The sequence below is a fragment of the Rosa chinensis genome, chromosome 5, assembly GCF_002994745.2.
Source record: "Rosa chinensis cultivar Old Blush chromosome 5, RchiOBHm-V2, whole genome shotgun sequence".
NCBI lineage: Eukaryota > Viridiplantae > Streptophyta > Magnoliopsida > Rosales > Rosaceae > Rosa > Rosa chinensis.
Genome location: NC_037092.1, coordinates 10,297,624 through 10,312,945, shown reverse-complemented (window position 1 = coordinate 10,312,945; position 15,322 = coordinate 10,297,624). Strand labels below are relative to the sequence as shown.

The 15,322-nt window shown below is 37.5% G+C and overlaps 3 protein-coding genes across 4 annotated transcripts; 2 read left to right on the top strand and 1 right to left on the bottom strand.

Annotated features, from left to right (window-relative positions):
- Nucleotides 1–868: 868 nt before the first annotated feature.
- Nucleotides 869–5,129, top strand: LOC112164627 (pentatricopeptide repeat-containing protein At1g09900). Its single transcript, XM_024300885.2, has 2 exons — nt 869–3,620; nt 4,740–5,129. The coding sequence occupies exon 1, from the start codon at nt 1,061–1,063 to the stop codon at nt 3,536–3,538; it is 2,478 nt and encodes an 825-aa protein (XP_024156653.1). The 5' UTR covers nt 869–1,060; the 3' UTR covers nt 3,539–3,620; nt 4,740–5,129.
- A 3,625-nt stretch (nt 5,130–8,754) lies between these two features.
- On the top strand, nt 8,755–12,324 carry LOC112164625. The gene is given in 8 exon segments (XM_024300884.2): nt 8,755–8,982; nt 8,985–9,369; nt 10,308–10,885; nt 11,010–11,077; nt 11,264–11,317; nt 11,634–11,723; nt 11,819–11,995; nt 12,085–12,324. Coding segments are annotated over 8 exon segments (1,485 nt in total). The 5' UTR covers nt 8,755–8,894; the 3' UTR covers nt 12,130–12,324.
- Nucleotides 12,297–13,818, bottom strand: LOC112164624 (solanesyl-diphosphate synthase 1, mitochondrial). 2 transcript variants are annotated; one of them, XM_024300883.2, is made up of 4 exons: nt 13,529–13,818; nt 13,283–13,375; nt 13,007–13,105; nt 12,297–12,782 (listed from the first exon to the last, which is right to left on the bottom strand). In XM_024300883.2, the coding sequence occupies exons 1-4, from the start codon at nt 13,682–13,684 to the stop codon at nt 12,603–12,605; spliced, it is 528 nt and encodes a 175-aa protein (XP_024156651.1). In that variant the 5' UTR covers nt 13,685–13,818; the 3' UTR covers nt 12,297–12,602. The 2 variants fall into 2 exon arrangements, with proteins under 2 accessions (XP_024156651.1, XP_040362071.1); XM_040506137.1 differs by having other exon boundaries at nt 12,297–12,746.
- Between the last annotated feature and the right edge of the window lie 1,504 nt (nt 13,819–15,322).

The following is a 15,322-nucleotide window of genomic DNA, read 5'->3' as shown; positions in this document are numbered from 1 at the left end:
TTTCTTTTGGGCAGTGTTTGGGACTTGGCTTTTAAACTGCATGCAGCATGTTGCCCAAATGCTGATTTCACTGGGTCAGCTTTTGTCTACAAGGGTGTCTCTCATTCATTTGAAACAAAAATTTTGATTGATTGATTTATTTTTTCAATGTGAAACAGTAATATAGTAATTTGTTTTTGATCATGGTACTATAACCCTAAGAAGAATTTCACTAGGGAGTGTAATTAAGGAATGTGAATTTGACTCTGTTTGAAAATTATGTTTTACCAAAAGTGAATAAGAATCTTACATGTTTGGATGTGCTACATAATCACATTATGAGTTCCACAAGTCATTTGAAATTACTTTGTGTCATGGACTTAGTATTCGTAGAACATTGAACTTGTGGAGCATTGACATATTTTAAAAAAAATGAATTTTATTGATTTTGACTTCAAAAAATAATAAAAAATGATTTTGGTGTTTCGTGAATTGACAGTTTGATATACATTTTACACCAGTGTTGAGTTAAGAAACATGACAGTTTGAATAGAAATGAGACTTTACGTAGTTTGGCCTATTGGGACATAAATACAGCAGCTATGAAATGTAATGGCATATATGGCCCGAAACATGTAAATCTTATTAATTACTTAATGCTAGTTGTACTTAAAATTTTTATATACCATAAGCTCATCATCCTTATAACATGATTTTTAGAACGTTTTTCAATTGACAAAACACCGAAACATTAAACGAGTTTTTTAATGATATTTTTGTTTTCTAAATTTGAAAAATTGGTAGAAGAAGATTTGCATGGTTATTTGATTTAAAGTTTTTTTTTTTTGGTTATTAAAAAAGAAAAAGATAGATGATTTCGGGCTTTATTTAGAAGTTAGAAGGAAAGGGATTGGTATCAGTATCACAATCCAAATCGATCGGCGGCGACTTAGATGGGTCACCAACACGTTGTCTATCTGCACTCTGGGTTCTACTCTTTTCTTAATACATCTCATATAATATTGTTCCTCTTCAGTTTCTGTATGCATTTTCTGGGTCTTTCTCTGCTGCAATAACTACAATGGTCTCTATTCGTAGCTACATTCGAACCGGAGGAGCAGCTCGGCTGAGACCTCATAACTCGTGTGAGTCCACCACATCTTTCTCTCACTACCCTTTAACTTTTGTTGAGCTCCCTCAATTTTTCTCAACAGTTAGCTCAACAAACTCAAGTTCAGATTTTTGCTCTGGAATTAGACCTCATTCTGTTGAAAGTTATGATTTTGATGATTCTAATAATGGGAAAGGTAGTTTTAGGAATATGGGTAATCGAAATATGGCGGGTTTGAGTCTCTTAGGAGGTGCCCAGAGTGATTGTGAAAACCCACAAAGTGAAAGTTTCAAACTTTTTGAAGTTTCAGATAGCGAAGAAGAGAATAATAGTGATGGTGATGATGATGATAAGTTAATGATGTTGAATTCTAATAGGGGTCGTGAGCAAAAAGAGAATCTGGGTAGAGTTGAAGGAGATGTGGATGAGGATGAATATAGACACCCTTTGGTGAGAGAGGTTTGCAGGTTAATTGAGCTTAGAACAGCTTGGACCCCGAAGTTTGAAGGTGAGTTAAGGCACTTGTTCCGAAGCCTGAAGCCGAAGCAGGTCTGTGCTGTTTTGAAGTCTCAGGCTGATGAAAGAGTTGCTTTGAAGATTTTTTACTGGGCTGATAGGCAGTGGCGGTATAAGCATGACCCGATTGTGTACTATGCAATGCTTGAGGTGCTTGGCAAGACTAAGTTGTGCCAAGGTGCTAGGAGGGTTCTTAGGTTAATGGCCCGTAGGCGGATTGAGATTCGTTCTGAAGCTTTTTGCCATGTGATGGTGTCATATAGTCGAGCGGGCAAGTTGAGGCACGCGTTGCGTGTGTTGACTTTGATGCAGAAGGCGGGGCTTGAGCTTGATTTGTCAATGTGCAATACTGCAATTTATGTTTTGGTTAAGGGTAATAAGTTGGAGAAGGCGTTGAGGACCTTGGAAAGGATGAAGCTTGTTGGGATTGCACCAAATGTAGTCACTTATAACTGTTTGATAAAGGGGTATTGTGATCTGCATCGTGTCGAAGATGCAATCCAGGTGATTGATGAAATGCCGAGGAAGGGGTGTGCTCCTGATAAAGTTAGTTACTATACTGTGATGGATTTCCTTTGTAAGGAGAAGAGGGTCAAAGAAGTGAGGGACTTGATGGAGAAGATGATCAAGGATGGTGGGTTGTTACCAGACCAGGTCACGTATAATAATCTTGTCCATGTGCTTTGTAAGCATGGCTATGGTGATGAGGCACTTGAATTTTTAAGGGAAGCCGAAGAGAAGGGATTTCGGTTTGATAAGGTTGGGTATAGTGCAATTGTACATTCATTTTGTAAGGATGGTCGGACTGACATGGCAAAAGAAATTGTTAGTGAAATGTTCTCAAAAGGTTGCATCCCAGATGTTGTAACATACACTGCTGTTCTGAATGGGTATTGTCGACTTGGGAAGTTGGATCAAGCTAAAAAGATGCTTCAGCACATGCATAAGCATGGTTGCAAGCCAAATACTGTATCATATACGGCCTTATTAAATGGGCTTTGTCATGGTGGGAACTCATTGGAGGCAAGAGAGATGATGAACACGAGTGAGGAAGAATGGTGGACACCAAATGCCATCACTTATAGTGTTCTGATGCATGGGTTCCGGAGGGAAGGGAAATTGGTTGAGGCTTGTGATACTGTCAAAGAGATGATTAAAAAGGGATTTTTCCCTACCCCAGTTGAAATTAATCTCTTAATTCAGTCTCTTTGCCAAGAGTGGAAGATGGATGAGGCTAAGCGTTTCATGGAGGAGTGTCTAAATAAAGGTTGTGCTGTTAATGTTGTCAATTTTACTACTGTTATTCATGGATATTGTCAAAAAGATGACTTGGAAGCTGCTCTATCGTTGCTTGATGACATGTATCTCAGCAATAAACACCCAGATGCAGTAACTTATACAGCAATGATCAGTGCATTGGGAAAGAAAGGTAGAATACAAGACGCAACTGAACTTATGATGAAGATGCTGAATAAGGGTATTGACCCGACTCCCGTCACATACAGGACGATCATCCATTGGTATTGTAAGATGAGTAGGGTGGATGATTTGTTGAAATTATTGGAGCAGATGTTCTTAAGGCAAAACTGCAAAACAGCATATAATCAAGTGATTGAGAAGCTTTGTAGTTTTGGGAACTTTGAGGACGCTGATAAACTATTGGGTAAGGTGTTGAGAACAGCTTCAAGAGTTGATGCTAAAACATGCCATGTTGTTATGGATGGTTATTTGAGAAAAGGGATTCCTCTGTCAGCATACAAAGTGGCTTGTCGAATGTTCAATCGGAATCTGATTCCTGATTTCAAGTTGTGTGAGAAGGTGACGAAGAGACTGATGCTAGAAGGAAACTCCAAAGAGGCAGACAACCTTATGTTACGGTTTGTTGATCGTGGATGCATATCAAACCAACATCAGGAACATCTGGAAAGCTAAGGAGAACTGTTATGAGCTAATGTCACTTTCTCCTTCAACATTCATTTCTGTTGAGATTCTGTCTTAAAGGACTCTGATACGGGTAAGGCCTTACTTTTGAGTTCCCATTGTTGTATCATTTCTTTCAGTCTTCCTCAATTTCTGCAATATTTGGAGAATCTAAACATCTCTGTTAGAATCTATCATATTTAATTTATGGTTGCAGATAAGGAGGGATCATTTATGATTTTGGATCTTCTTCTGAAAGTTATTTAGATGGGAACCTTTACCTAATAAGATTTCTTCGACTTCTATTGAGTGCCTGTTTAAGTAAAAAAATTCTATTTGTTAACATGTATTGTGCATGTTCATAATTTGTAGAATATTGAAATAATTTAGTGGCTCTGACAAGGTTTAGGCTACTGTATAGTTCTACTGAGGCTATTAAGAGGCTTGACAGGCCAACTGGGGCTAATAGGAGTATAACTGACTTGGGCTAACATCAGACTTGGCAGGATAGGGAATGAGGATTAAATGAGGAGGTGGGAGTTACTTGAAATGTAAGTCTGCAATGGAAAATAAGTTAATCTCACAAGGCCTTGTGGCATAGGCCTACCTCGGAAATAGCAAGTAGGTGTCAACATTCTAGTCCTCCTTAAGGACGATAGGAGTTAAGGAAAGTACAAAGGACAGTTCTAGCCCCTGGTTTGTAATCTAATATTGGACCATAAAGAAAAATGTTGATTATATGTTAACAAAATATCATTATCAGATGTTCAAGAATAAGTACCAGAGAATAGTTGAGATCAGATAAGACCTCTGTGTGGCATAGGGTAAACAGTAAATTCAGGTAATTGATCCCAGTAAGCGGGATCAAGGTCCTATTTGCATTGATGTTATCTTGCATGTCAAGAGGGGAATATCTGGAAACCACAGAGCTCAATGTCCCTTCTGCAGTGACAGTAAGGAACTTGGGAAATCTCTAACTGAAAAGCTATCACTTGTAAATATATGGAAAGATTGTCAGAGGCTCAGTCGTAGTCCAGACTTTTCAATTGTAAATTTCTTAGGCCATATGATATCAAAGAAAAGCTTAGTCTGGTTATGACTCCTTTAATCTGGCAACTGATTAGTGGCTCTAGATTATTGTAGCTAATGTTTTCCTTTGCTTTACACCTCTCTAGTTCTATATTGACATCACACATGTAATTCCTTTCTGCAGACCTGGGTTGAAAGGGATCAGCATGAGGATCTATATTGATAGTGGAAGATAGTGGATATTGCTCGGTCACATCATTATGCCTGTGTTTGGAGGAAAATGTTTGACAAGATCAGCATGCCTTTGTATAGAGGACTAAGGTCTCACTTTGTGGCCTTGGCTTGTGTTTTATGATGCTCTTTGGTGAGCTTTCAATTAATGGTTTAGGAGCGTTCCACTCACTTTGAATAGCTTGTAGCTAGTTAGTTGTAAAGAGAATATTCACAGTTTTAGTTGTAGTCGTTTTCATGTATACACTATACTCATCCCCTCCAGCCCTTGGTTGGGAAGCAAAAAGAAGTGTAACTATTGTTCAGAAATATAAAATGGCATATTGTGCTTTTGCCAAGTCAATTTTAGTGAACTTCCTTCTAGTTCAGTTGTTTATTGTTTTCTGGAATTATTATCAAGTGGAGCAACAAAAAGAAAGAAATACAGCATGGTTTTGAAATCTGACAGGTTTTGCTTATACATTCATAAGAAGTATCCCGAATTCCCGATCCATGTGACAACTTTTATCATTGTCTCCCCCATTATTGTTTAAATGGGAAGGGTAGTATAGAATTGAATGCTTGAGTACAGCACTTCCTTTGGCAATGTGGATCTTATTAAGGAATATTACATTCATCACAATCTGGAAAGATGTGAAGAAAAGCAATGAAAAGGAAAGAATAGAAAAAGTGGAGCAAGGGCAATGGTGTTGGGAAATATGTTGTGGGGCTTCACTTTCATTTAAGAGATGAAAAGGGTGCCTTTATGTTGAAATCCATCGTATTGAAGAACCTTGAAACATGTCTGGCCAACCCATTTCCAGCCAAAGATGCTACTGTTGCATGCTTGCTGCTGAATATCATCATTCAAGTGTGTGAGTATCTCTGTTTACCCATGTGATAAATTCCTTTCTCTAGCTTTACTATGTTATTACTGCATTATTGTTGGCACAGAAACTAAATACTTGCTTTGCATCCAATTTGTGTCGGCAATATCTCCTGCCATGTAAAATATCTGAGACTGAGTCTGGTTGGAAGCATATGCTCATCTTTGGATTTTTCACATTGGCAATTAGAACATTTCAGTTGTTGATAGTCTGTTCATGCCCAAATTCTTTGGAGAAAGCAAGAACTTGGATTTAAGGATACAAGGTCACATTGGCATGTAGAACATTTCAGTTGTTAATAGTCTGTTCATGCCCAATAAAGAGAAAGCAAGAACTGGGATGTAAGGATCCAAAGTGCATGGATCGAGTTTGATTGTTCCTTATATGATTTTCTTGAATTTATTACTTGCAAAGGGCGCCAGTTACTGCTTAGCTAGTATACCAGACTGTATAAGAAAACTACACTATATGACTATACTTAACAGTTTTCTTTTGGATTGCTATTATGAGACAAAGATGCCTATCGTTTTTGTTGAGCACTATAAATTATATTAAGAGTCAGAGAAGCTTGAATGATTGACGCACTATTGCGCCTTCAATATCAATAATGGATTGAAGGGGCCGTTCATAGACACCAACTGAAGAATCAATTTGTTCTTCTTTCTAGTTTCTACCATCTTCATCGAGCTGATTATTAAACTCATCAGAACATGCTCCTTTACCCCACCTTTAAATGCAGTGCAGTAGCAGCTCCATCACACCAAATAAAGTAGACAAAGTCTGTGGCTGAGTAAGTGAGTAGGGTGGAGCATTCTTTGAGATGAAGATATATTTAACTCTCTATTATTGACCAAAGAGTCTTCTATAGTTCTATGGACTAAGGTCCACCTGCACCAAGGCAAAAAATCAGCTATTTTACCACCCAAATGCCCCATTTTACCCTTCATTTTGCCTATGATCCACTTACACCTTGGTCCATATTAGAATTTTTGATTATCGACGTATCTCAAGTTGCCATAACTGATGGAATCTCTCGTTGTTGTCACCAGGCCCTCTCCTTTCTATGCTTTCTTGGCACTGGACCTATAAAGCAAGATGGTATCAATTCTGCCTCTGTGTGATTGATTATTATCTTTGCTTGAAAGATTGATGATTTTCACTGTTGTAAAGTGAAGAGTGAGGCACAAAGCTTTTGTTATCAATCAACTTGTCCCCTTTTGAGGTATCAACCCTCCTTTCCCTCACCTGCCCTCTTGGCACTTTTTCAATACCGCCATATACAGCAGCAATCATTAGGGAGAATGAGAGATGGTGATATATGTTTGTAAAATCTATCCCTTGTGCTTAAACCCGTTACTGAAAGATTGAGAAAAGCTTATATATGAAATGCTCAGAGTCTCAGACAAACATTTTTTAAGCAGGTCAGAAATTGTTGGAGACAAAAGCTTTTTCCTACAGATATATATTATACAGTATTAAGGTTTGTCTGATCTTGGTTATTATTATAGATTTATAGTATTCGAGGTAATTAATTTTTTATTTTCTATCTCTATTATTGTTTTTTTCTTGTACATGTGAAGCAGATGAATCTATGCATTCTTTACTTTTTAAAAAAATTTAAAATTAAAAATTTTAATTAATTAATTAATTTTTTTTTATTTTTAAGGAAAGCATGAGAACCTGTTGAACTTTAGTCCTCAAAAGGGTTGAGGCAAGTCCGCAAGTGCGCTCCATCACCTCTATTCGACTCTTCTTAGGTAACAAGGAAACTTAAGACCTACTCGCTCATCTTGTACAGGGTCTATACTGTAAACTCCGTATACGTGCAATTACTGGCGAACTACATTATCAAGCAAGAGAAATAAGAACTTGAACCCAAAATTCTTGATGACATCAAGACGCTTGTATTTCTCCTCAAATTAAGGAACAATTTATCGATCAGGCTGAAAGTCTCATTTTCAGAAGGATTCTGATGCTAATATAATCAGTTAAAGAAATGTACACCAGCAAAAAGAACCAAGACTTGATTTGCACGACTCTACTAAAAGTATCCAGGTAAAAGGGCGTAAAACGTGCTTCCATAATGATTTCTTTCACTTCAGTTATCTTCTTTCCACTATTAGTGATATTTTCACTAGCAACAAGAAAACAAAATTTTGATGGTGAACAGAAGTATTAATTTCCCACCAAACCTTTTTCTTTTTCTGCTTGATTTTAGCTTGCCGTATAATAAGTTTGAATTCCATTGCTTAATCAGTGGCTTTCGGAATGAGATTTTCAAATTTCACCGAATTGAGACTTTCAAACTTCACCGAATTGAGACTTTCAAATGTGCCTTAAAACACCGTCTTTAGAAACGTGCATTAATTTAATTGGTAATATAAGACCTTTTATATGTAAACAAATGCCTTTTATTTAAAAAGGTAATCCCTTTTTTGTACTAAGAAAATCCTTTCTCTGCAGTAACTAGATAAGATGTCCAAACAAATTCCATGTACTACGAAGTGCATTATGCATGGAATAATGCCAATTCAAGTCGAAGGTTGATCTAAATTCAAATTCAACTCTTATAGCTGTCAAAATGTGGATCATGATGTTGTTATACCTAATTATCTCATTGGTTTTTCTCGGAGAAGGGTTGGATTGAAGCAACTTCATTCAATATTAATCAAGATCGAAAAATCCCCTAAATGATGAAAAAGCGAACAACTTGCTCTCATCCTCATTCTATGAATTGCAAATCATAGAGCATCTACTTGAGTCGAGAATTCCAGATGACAACCCAACATGCAATGCAAGTTAGGTTATAATTAAGAAAGAGATTTTTGATTGACCTAGAAGGTTAAGCTTCTCAATTATTGAAGGAGAAAAAACAAAGACAGTGGAACAACAAACACATAAAACCTTAATTTGCAGTGAATAATGAAGATCTGGTGATCTTTGTGGGGACAATCAAACCAAGGTTTTACCAAAAGAAGACAACACGATTTAAGTAGCTAAAACCATCTTTCCAGGTAAGCAATAATGCTATATATCCAGTCTCTTCATATTTCTTAATCTCATTTGCATTATGCACATTTCAATCATCACAGACCCACTAAACCAATACAATTAACACGCCCCTGTGAACAAAAGTTAATCACTCTTTTTTTTTTTTTTGGATCAAAAAGTCGATCACTTTTGTTTTTCTCCATCTATATATACAACAACAACTCATTTTCTTTCACTGTACATCAATTTCTATGGATGATTCCTGGCGCATGCGCATGGGAATGCCGAGCGTGCCCGGCCGGCGCTCTGGCGCCGATCGAACCTTCACGCGCTCGATATTCCCAGCATGTTCGGGGTCGCCACAACTCTTCAAGCGGACGACTTCGCCGACGTGTTTGGGGGACCGCCACGGAGCGTCCTCCCTCGACAATCTTCCGGCTGCTCCACTTCGTTCTGCGAGGAGATTTTCCAGCCGGAGTTCGTCTCTACATCGGATAAGAGGGGCCGGAACTTGCCGGAGTTCAGGATTCCGGCGAGGAGCGAGGGGTTCTATAGTGATATCTTTGGATCGGACGATGAGTTCCAGCGGAGGTCGAGAGAGCGGTCGAGGCCGAACTCCAAGGCCAAGTCGAATTCTTCTTCGGTGCTGAGCTCGGAGGAGCTGAGTCCTCTGCAGCCGGTCATCGGCGATGACGTGGCGTTGTCGTCCTTCGCTTCGAAGCTCAGGTACTCTACTTACCTAGTGACTAGTCATTTCGCGGCAAAGTCTTCAACTGTTTTCGATTCAGTTATATTTGTTGACTATTATACCCGTGCTCATGCGCTGTAATTGCTTTTTCTTTAGTCTCCCTTGGCTAAACATTCGTTTAAGCATTGGGGGTATTCAGGGAAAACCAAAGAACAGTGGCGATTGTTTGTTGCCTTTTTTGGTCCGTACTAGAGCTGGATCGGAGTCCATTTGTTCTTTACCAAAAGAAGTAATTGAATAAATTGCAATTTTTAATTAATTGTTTATCTTATTCGAAGGCTCAAGTTTTTTATGTTCTTTGCCTTGGAATTATTGGGTTGGTAATTGGAGTGAGATCAGATCACTGGCTATAGTGGCTTCCAAGATTATCTACTGTTTAATTTCAATTCAATGAGCATATGTTTTTTTTTTGTTTTTAAAAGGGTTCGGAACCCAGCTAAGCTGGGATGACCATATGTTTTACTGAGCTAATTTTGTAGCAGATATGTGTTTTTTTTTTTTTTGTCTTAGTTAAGTATTAACTTAAGTTAGACTTATTTTGTTTGAAACTGACAGTGTTGATCTTTTTTTAATAAAATGCCAAAATCATTAGACGTTAAGGTTTAGATTTTTTTAGACAGCCTAGATCTAAACCCTTAACTTTCAAGTATTGGAAAGCCAAAATGCCAAAACCATCAATGTCTAATTGTTGTTACTTGACAGTCTATCTTCCATTAGTCACACCTAGCTTGGACATCATTTATTGTCGAAAAGTGCTTCTTACTTTCCTAGCCAGTGGCCCAGTGCAAAACCGCCGACCGTACGGTTGTCTGAAACAACTTGTAGATGACTGATTGAGTGATTGTTTAAAGTTCTTGTCGACTTCATTTTTCATCAGCAAATTGCAATTTAGTTACCTAGTTCTTGATTGCCACAGGCCCATAAATGTAAGATGGGACTCATCGACTATGAAGCCCGCCAAGGAACATTCAAAGAAACAAGGAATACCAGCAGGTGTTCATTGCAGTCATCCTTCATTCATCGAAAAACAAAATAACGAAAATGCATACGATGAACATACTAGAGCCTCCTACTTTGGATTCACACGAAAGGTTTTGTCCCCGGAAACCATTAGTATCGAACCCAGTTCATTTCGAAGTGTCAAGCTATCCACGGAGGATCTTGAACCACTCAACTCCCCTTCATCGGAAGTCTCTTCGATTTGTCAAGAACATGAGGCCAAAACGGGGATTCTTCATGATCATGTTTTGCCAGGAAAAGAAGTGGGGGTGCTAGAACAAGAAGAACTAGATGATGATGATGATGATGATGAAGTGATGAGCTCTTATGTGATTGAGATCAATTCTGACCATAGAGAGGGTACATGTGAAGAAGTTAACCTTGAAGAAGCAATTGCTTGGGCTAAAGAGAAGTTTCAAACGCATGGTGCTTCTGAAAAAGAATCAAGCATGACAGCTCATGATCACAATGAGCAGTCCATTGAAATGGATGAAGGTGATTTTTTAAAATTTTTTTTTTTACTTAACTGTAAATTTAGGCATGAATAATTTAGTAGAAGGAGAAGAAGATCATTGAGAATAACAGGATCGGAGCTTCTATGTTTGTTTTGATGATTCAGGAAGGCCTAATGTGGATGAATGCTCGGATCAACAGAGAGATGAACACGAAATGACTAGAACTCCCCAGGTATTAGTTTACAAGGGATGCAACAATACAACATTATTTGCAGTTACTGTACGTATCAATTCATATTAGAATTTATGTCTCACAGTTGTTTAGTTCTCCAATGTAAGGAGAGGAAAAGCACTAGTTTTGTATATTATAGTTAGGCAAATATTCAAGTACTTTCCCATGCATCTGTTTGCTTTGCAGGATGAAGACAGAACATGGTGTGGTGAAGATGAAAAGCAACATTCAGAAAAAGATGTAAGTTCCTTATTATGCACATGCTCAGTTATCTGTTCGATCATTCTGAAGAAGTATCTTTGTACTACATAGAACTTTGTATTTTCAATGAGTTATATCCATTTAAATGATTGAAGAAAGTTCCATTAAAGTGCCAGAGATATGTAAGGAAATTAAAGATCCATGTGCAGGCTTAATTAATTGCATATATCATTGAATTTTCTAACCAATCAACTTAAAACTGTGCTGTGAGTCTATAGCCAAGTTCTGTGTTCACTAAGATGAGAATTTTGGAACAAAATTTTGATCCAATACTTGCGCTTGAATGAAACTACAGATGGAACTGGAGTTCTTGGATGAAGACATAAGGTTATGGTCAGCTGGCAAGGAATTGAACATTCGCATGCTTCTTTCAACACTACACCAGGTAAGATTCTTGAATTTTACTGTCTCCAGGTTCAACTATGATGACAATCCAGATGGTTAATTGTTTGGTATTGTCGTCTTGAACTCTTGATTCAGATACTATGGCCCAATAGTGGTTGGTATACAATACCTCTGACAAGCCTAATAGAAAGTTCACAAGTCAAGAAAGCCTATCAAAAGGCAAGGCTATGTCTCCACCCTGACAAACTGCAACAAAGATCAGCAACACCAGCTCAAAAGTATGTTGCTGAGAAAGCTTTCTCCATCCTCCAGGTAAACTATTTATATATATTTGGTTACTAAATGAAACAAAATGAAACAAAAGCAACACAAATTTAACGAGTGATGATATTTGGTTGTAGGATGCATGGGCAGTATTCATCTCCCAAGATGTTTTCATTATCTAGTGGACACTTGGTACTCAGTTTTGACTTGAAGATTGCGATTGAACTACGTGCAAGCTTTTAGGTATCCATCATATATATTGAACAATATCGACCTTCTTCTTCATCGTGAGCTTTGTAAATGCGAAATATGTACATTGTTGGATTAACTACAGTTGGTATTTCTAATCTGTATATGTTTTGAAGTGGTTCACAGTATTTTAGTATTTTCTCCGATCTTACACATTTTTTTTCTTCTTTAGATTTGTCGATCCAAGTATACTCAATTTAATGAAATCCAAAAAAGAGTAGAAAGAAGTGAATCAATGCATCACAAGCAACTTTTTCTAGCAATAACATCAACTCCTAAGATACAAAAGACGTCATAACCAACTTCCAAAAGATGTATTAATTAGCACGACAATTTTCATAGCCTTGTGTGTGTACACATACGCGTTGAATTTCAGACCCATATGTTATTTATGGTGTACATTTTCTCACTTGGTTCGTGTGAGGACTATGTTGGTGAGATCTCGGAGCGCCATCCTTGATCTTCTTATGCTTTCATCCTCACTCTCAGGCAGAGATTTGATTGCCTTTGCAGCAAGGTTTGCATGCTTTCTTGCTAGATCCCTTGTCCTCTGTATACCATTAGTCTTAGCAAGGTAGTCAAGAGCCTGAAGGGAGAAAATTAAATACTTGGAATTTTGTTTTAACCAACAAAAGTAATGAGTTACATAGAAAATTTAAAAATATAATTCTTTATAACCATCAATATCAACTATTTATAGGAAAGATCAGATCAAAGGAAAGAAAAAACCGAGTTTCCTCAGCGCTAGCTTCAGCTTTTAAGAACCAAACAAACACTTGGGCAGTAGATTATGTGAAGTTGTGAACTTACGATCTCCATATTTGCAGGATTGTCAAATCCTTTTTCAACAACTGCACCCAACTGAGGGAACTCTTCCAGGGCAAACAATATTGGAGCAGTGATAATGCCCTACAAAATTGATCGCATGCACATAGTTAGTCTATTACTCTGTGACATACAAGGTAGTAGTCTATAACTTTATATATATGACAAGCTGATGCTTCCATATACTATTACAAGCTAAAGAGAAAGTTCATGTTTGCGAAGTTTAAACAAGGAAATGATACACTGCTGACTGAGGCTTACATGACGGATGTCAGATAATGAGCCCTTTCCAAGAGATGTTGATGATGTGCCCGAAAAATCAAGAACATCGTCTATCAATTGAAACGCCAATCCCTGAGGGAAAAGTCCATCAGTCAGCTTAACGCAGATCAGCACATGCACATATGTATATGTATGCATATGAGCCTCAGGGATCGATTAAAGAAAAAAAAACAAGGAAGCAATTGAACAAATCAAGAAAAGAATTCAAAGAGTTTTATCACAAACCAGATTCTTTCCATAGTCAAAAGCCATCTCGGCAACTTGTGTTGTATGCCCAGCAAGAATGGCCAGTGCCTTGCAAGAATTTGAAATCGATGATGCATTCCTGTAGTATGTTTTTTCCATGTAATATGCCTTGCTGCAATGAATATCGAATTTCATTATAACTAGCCAACTTTATCTATTTTTCTTTTTAAGAATCTTGTCTGTCGCTTTCATAATGTGGCTTGAGATAATCAAGTAGATGGAGGATTTATAGTGATATCCTCAAAGAAAGATTAATTTCAATAGGAACTCTTAGGCAGTGTTTGGATGAGGCAGATGATAAGTGAGGCACTAGATCATGTTAATGGTGGCCCTATATATAGCAGAAATATCAGTCGACTTTGGAGGCCTACAGTTCTCACATCGAAAGACCATAAGCTTTGAAATTTTGTGGGATTGAAGTTCTATATGTCTAGTGTTTTCTTGTAGAAGGGTTTTGCATTTGGATCCTAAAACTGCTGGAATATTGATTGGAATGCTGGAGGGTCAGAGCAGAAAAAGTTACTGTATATTGATTTATTGTATGTCAGAATGGATTTCACTGTTGTTTATTTATTGTAGTATTTAGTAGTAATAATGTGTGGGTGAGTGGTGACTGTTGAGCATGGATTTCACTGAAAATTTGTATGTACTTTGGGCTAATCTACAAGTTCTATTTAAGTTAGAAGTGATAAAAAAAAATTGTGGTAGTAGGTCAAATTGAGGCATGACAAATTTACAATCATCACTTACTGAGATGCCCGGCCAACCAACCACAATCCAGTAGCTAATTGTTAAATAGTGATCGATCGATGGACCAAAATGTATCCACCCACCCTACGTTATAGATGGAGGTAGACTGGGAAAAACAAGGTGTTCTACAGTGCCTTAGAGTATTAAAATTTAAAACTCCAGAGCAAAATCTAACAGTGACTTGGAAATTGAATTGATAGTTTTCCCGGAGTTATATTTTACAAATTTCATTTAGTCAAAGAAAAAATGCAACCTTTTTTGTTTTTTGAAATAGGGCTGGTGCGGCTGTCCTCAAGCCTTGATTAATGAAATTGCAGAGAATATAAGGGGGGAGATAGAGCCTGAACCTCAAATTACAATACAACTAGCTGCATTAGTTCAATGACACAAAAAAGAACAACCATCATATTATAATGTTGAAGAGATAAGATCTCATATTAGAAAAGTAACAAAATATAATATAAATCCTATCCAGATCGTTAAGGTATCTAACTTGCTTAAACCAATGGACTGACTGAATCTGTCAACCTGAACCGTACTAGCTTTAAGGAAGTTATCAATGCCTTAACGATCATCATTTTGGCTGAAAATTTGCAGAGATGATCTATACACTAGTACCTAAAAGTGACCCAAAACTTGAACTTCACACGTTAATTTCAAAGCGGAGCTTCGCTCTGGATAGGATCTGTATATATATATATATATATATATATATATATATATATATATATATAGCAGGGATAAGAAGAGGACAAAAATGCGGACAAACACGTGTCAGCCAGTCAAGCAACTTCATCTCCTTGTGGGTTCCACCCACATCTCTTCCTCCATCTCCAACTCTAATATGGTTTTCTAAGACTGAGTCTTTTCGAAATGGGCAGCACTTTCTAGTGTTGCTGCTCATCTCCCATTCCCCAAAGAAACCCGCCAACCACCACCACCGCCTCAAGCTCCGCTCTAACTTCACATTCTGTCCTCCCCTCCACCACACTCACACTCAATTGTACGGAGATTTTTTGAGTT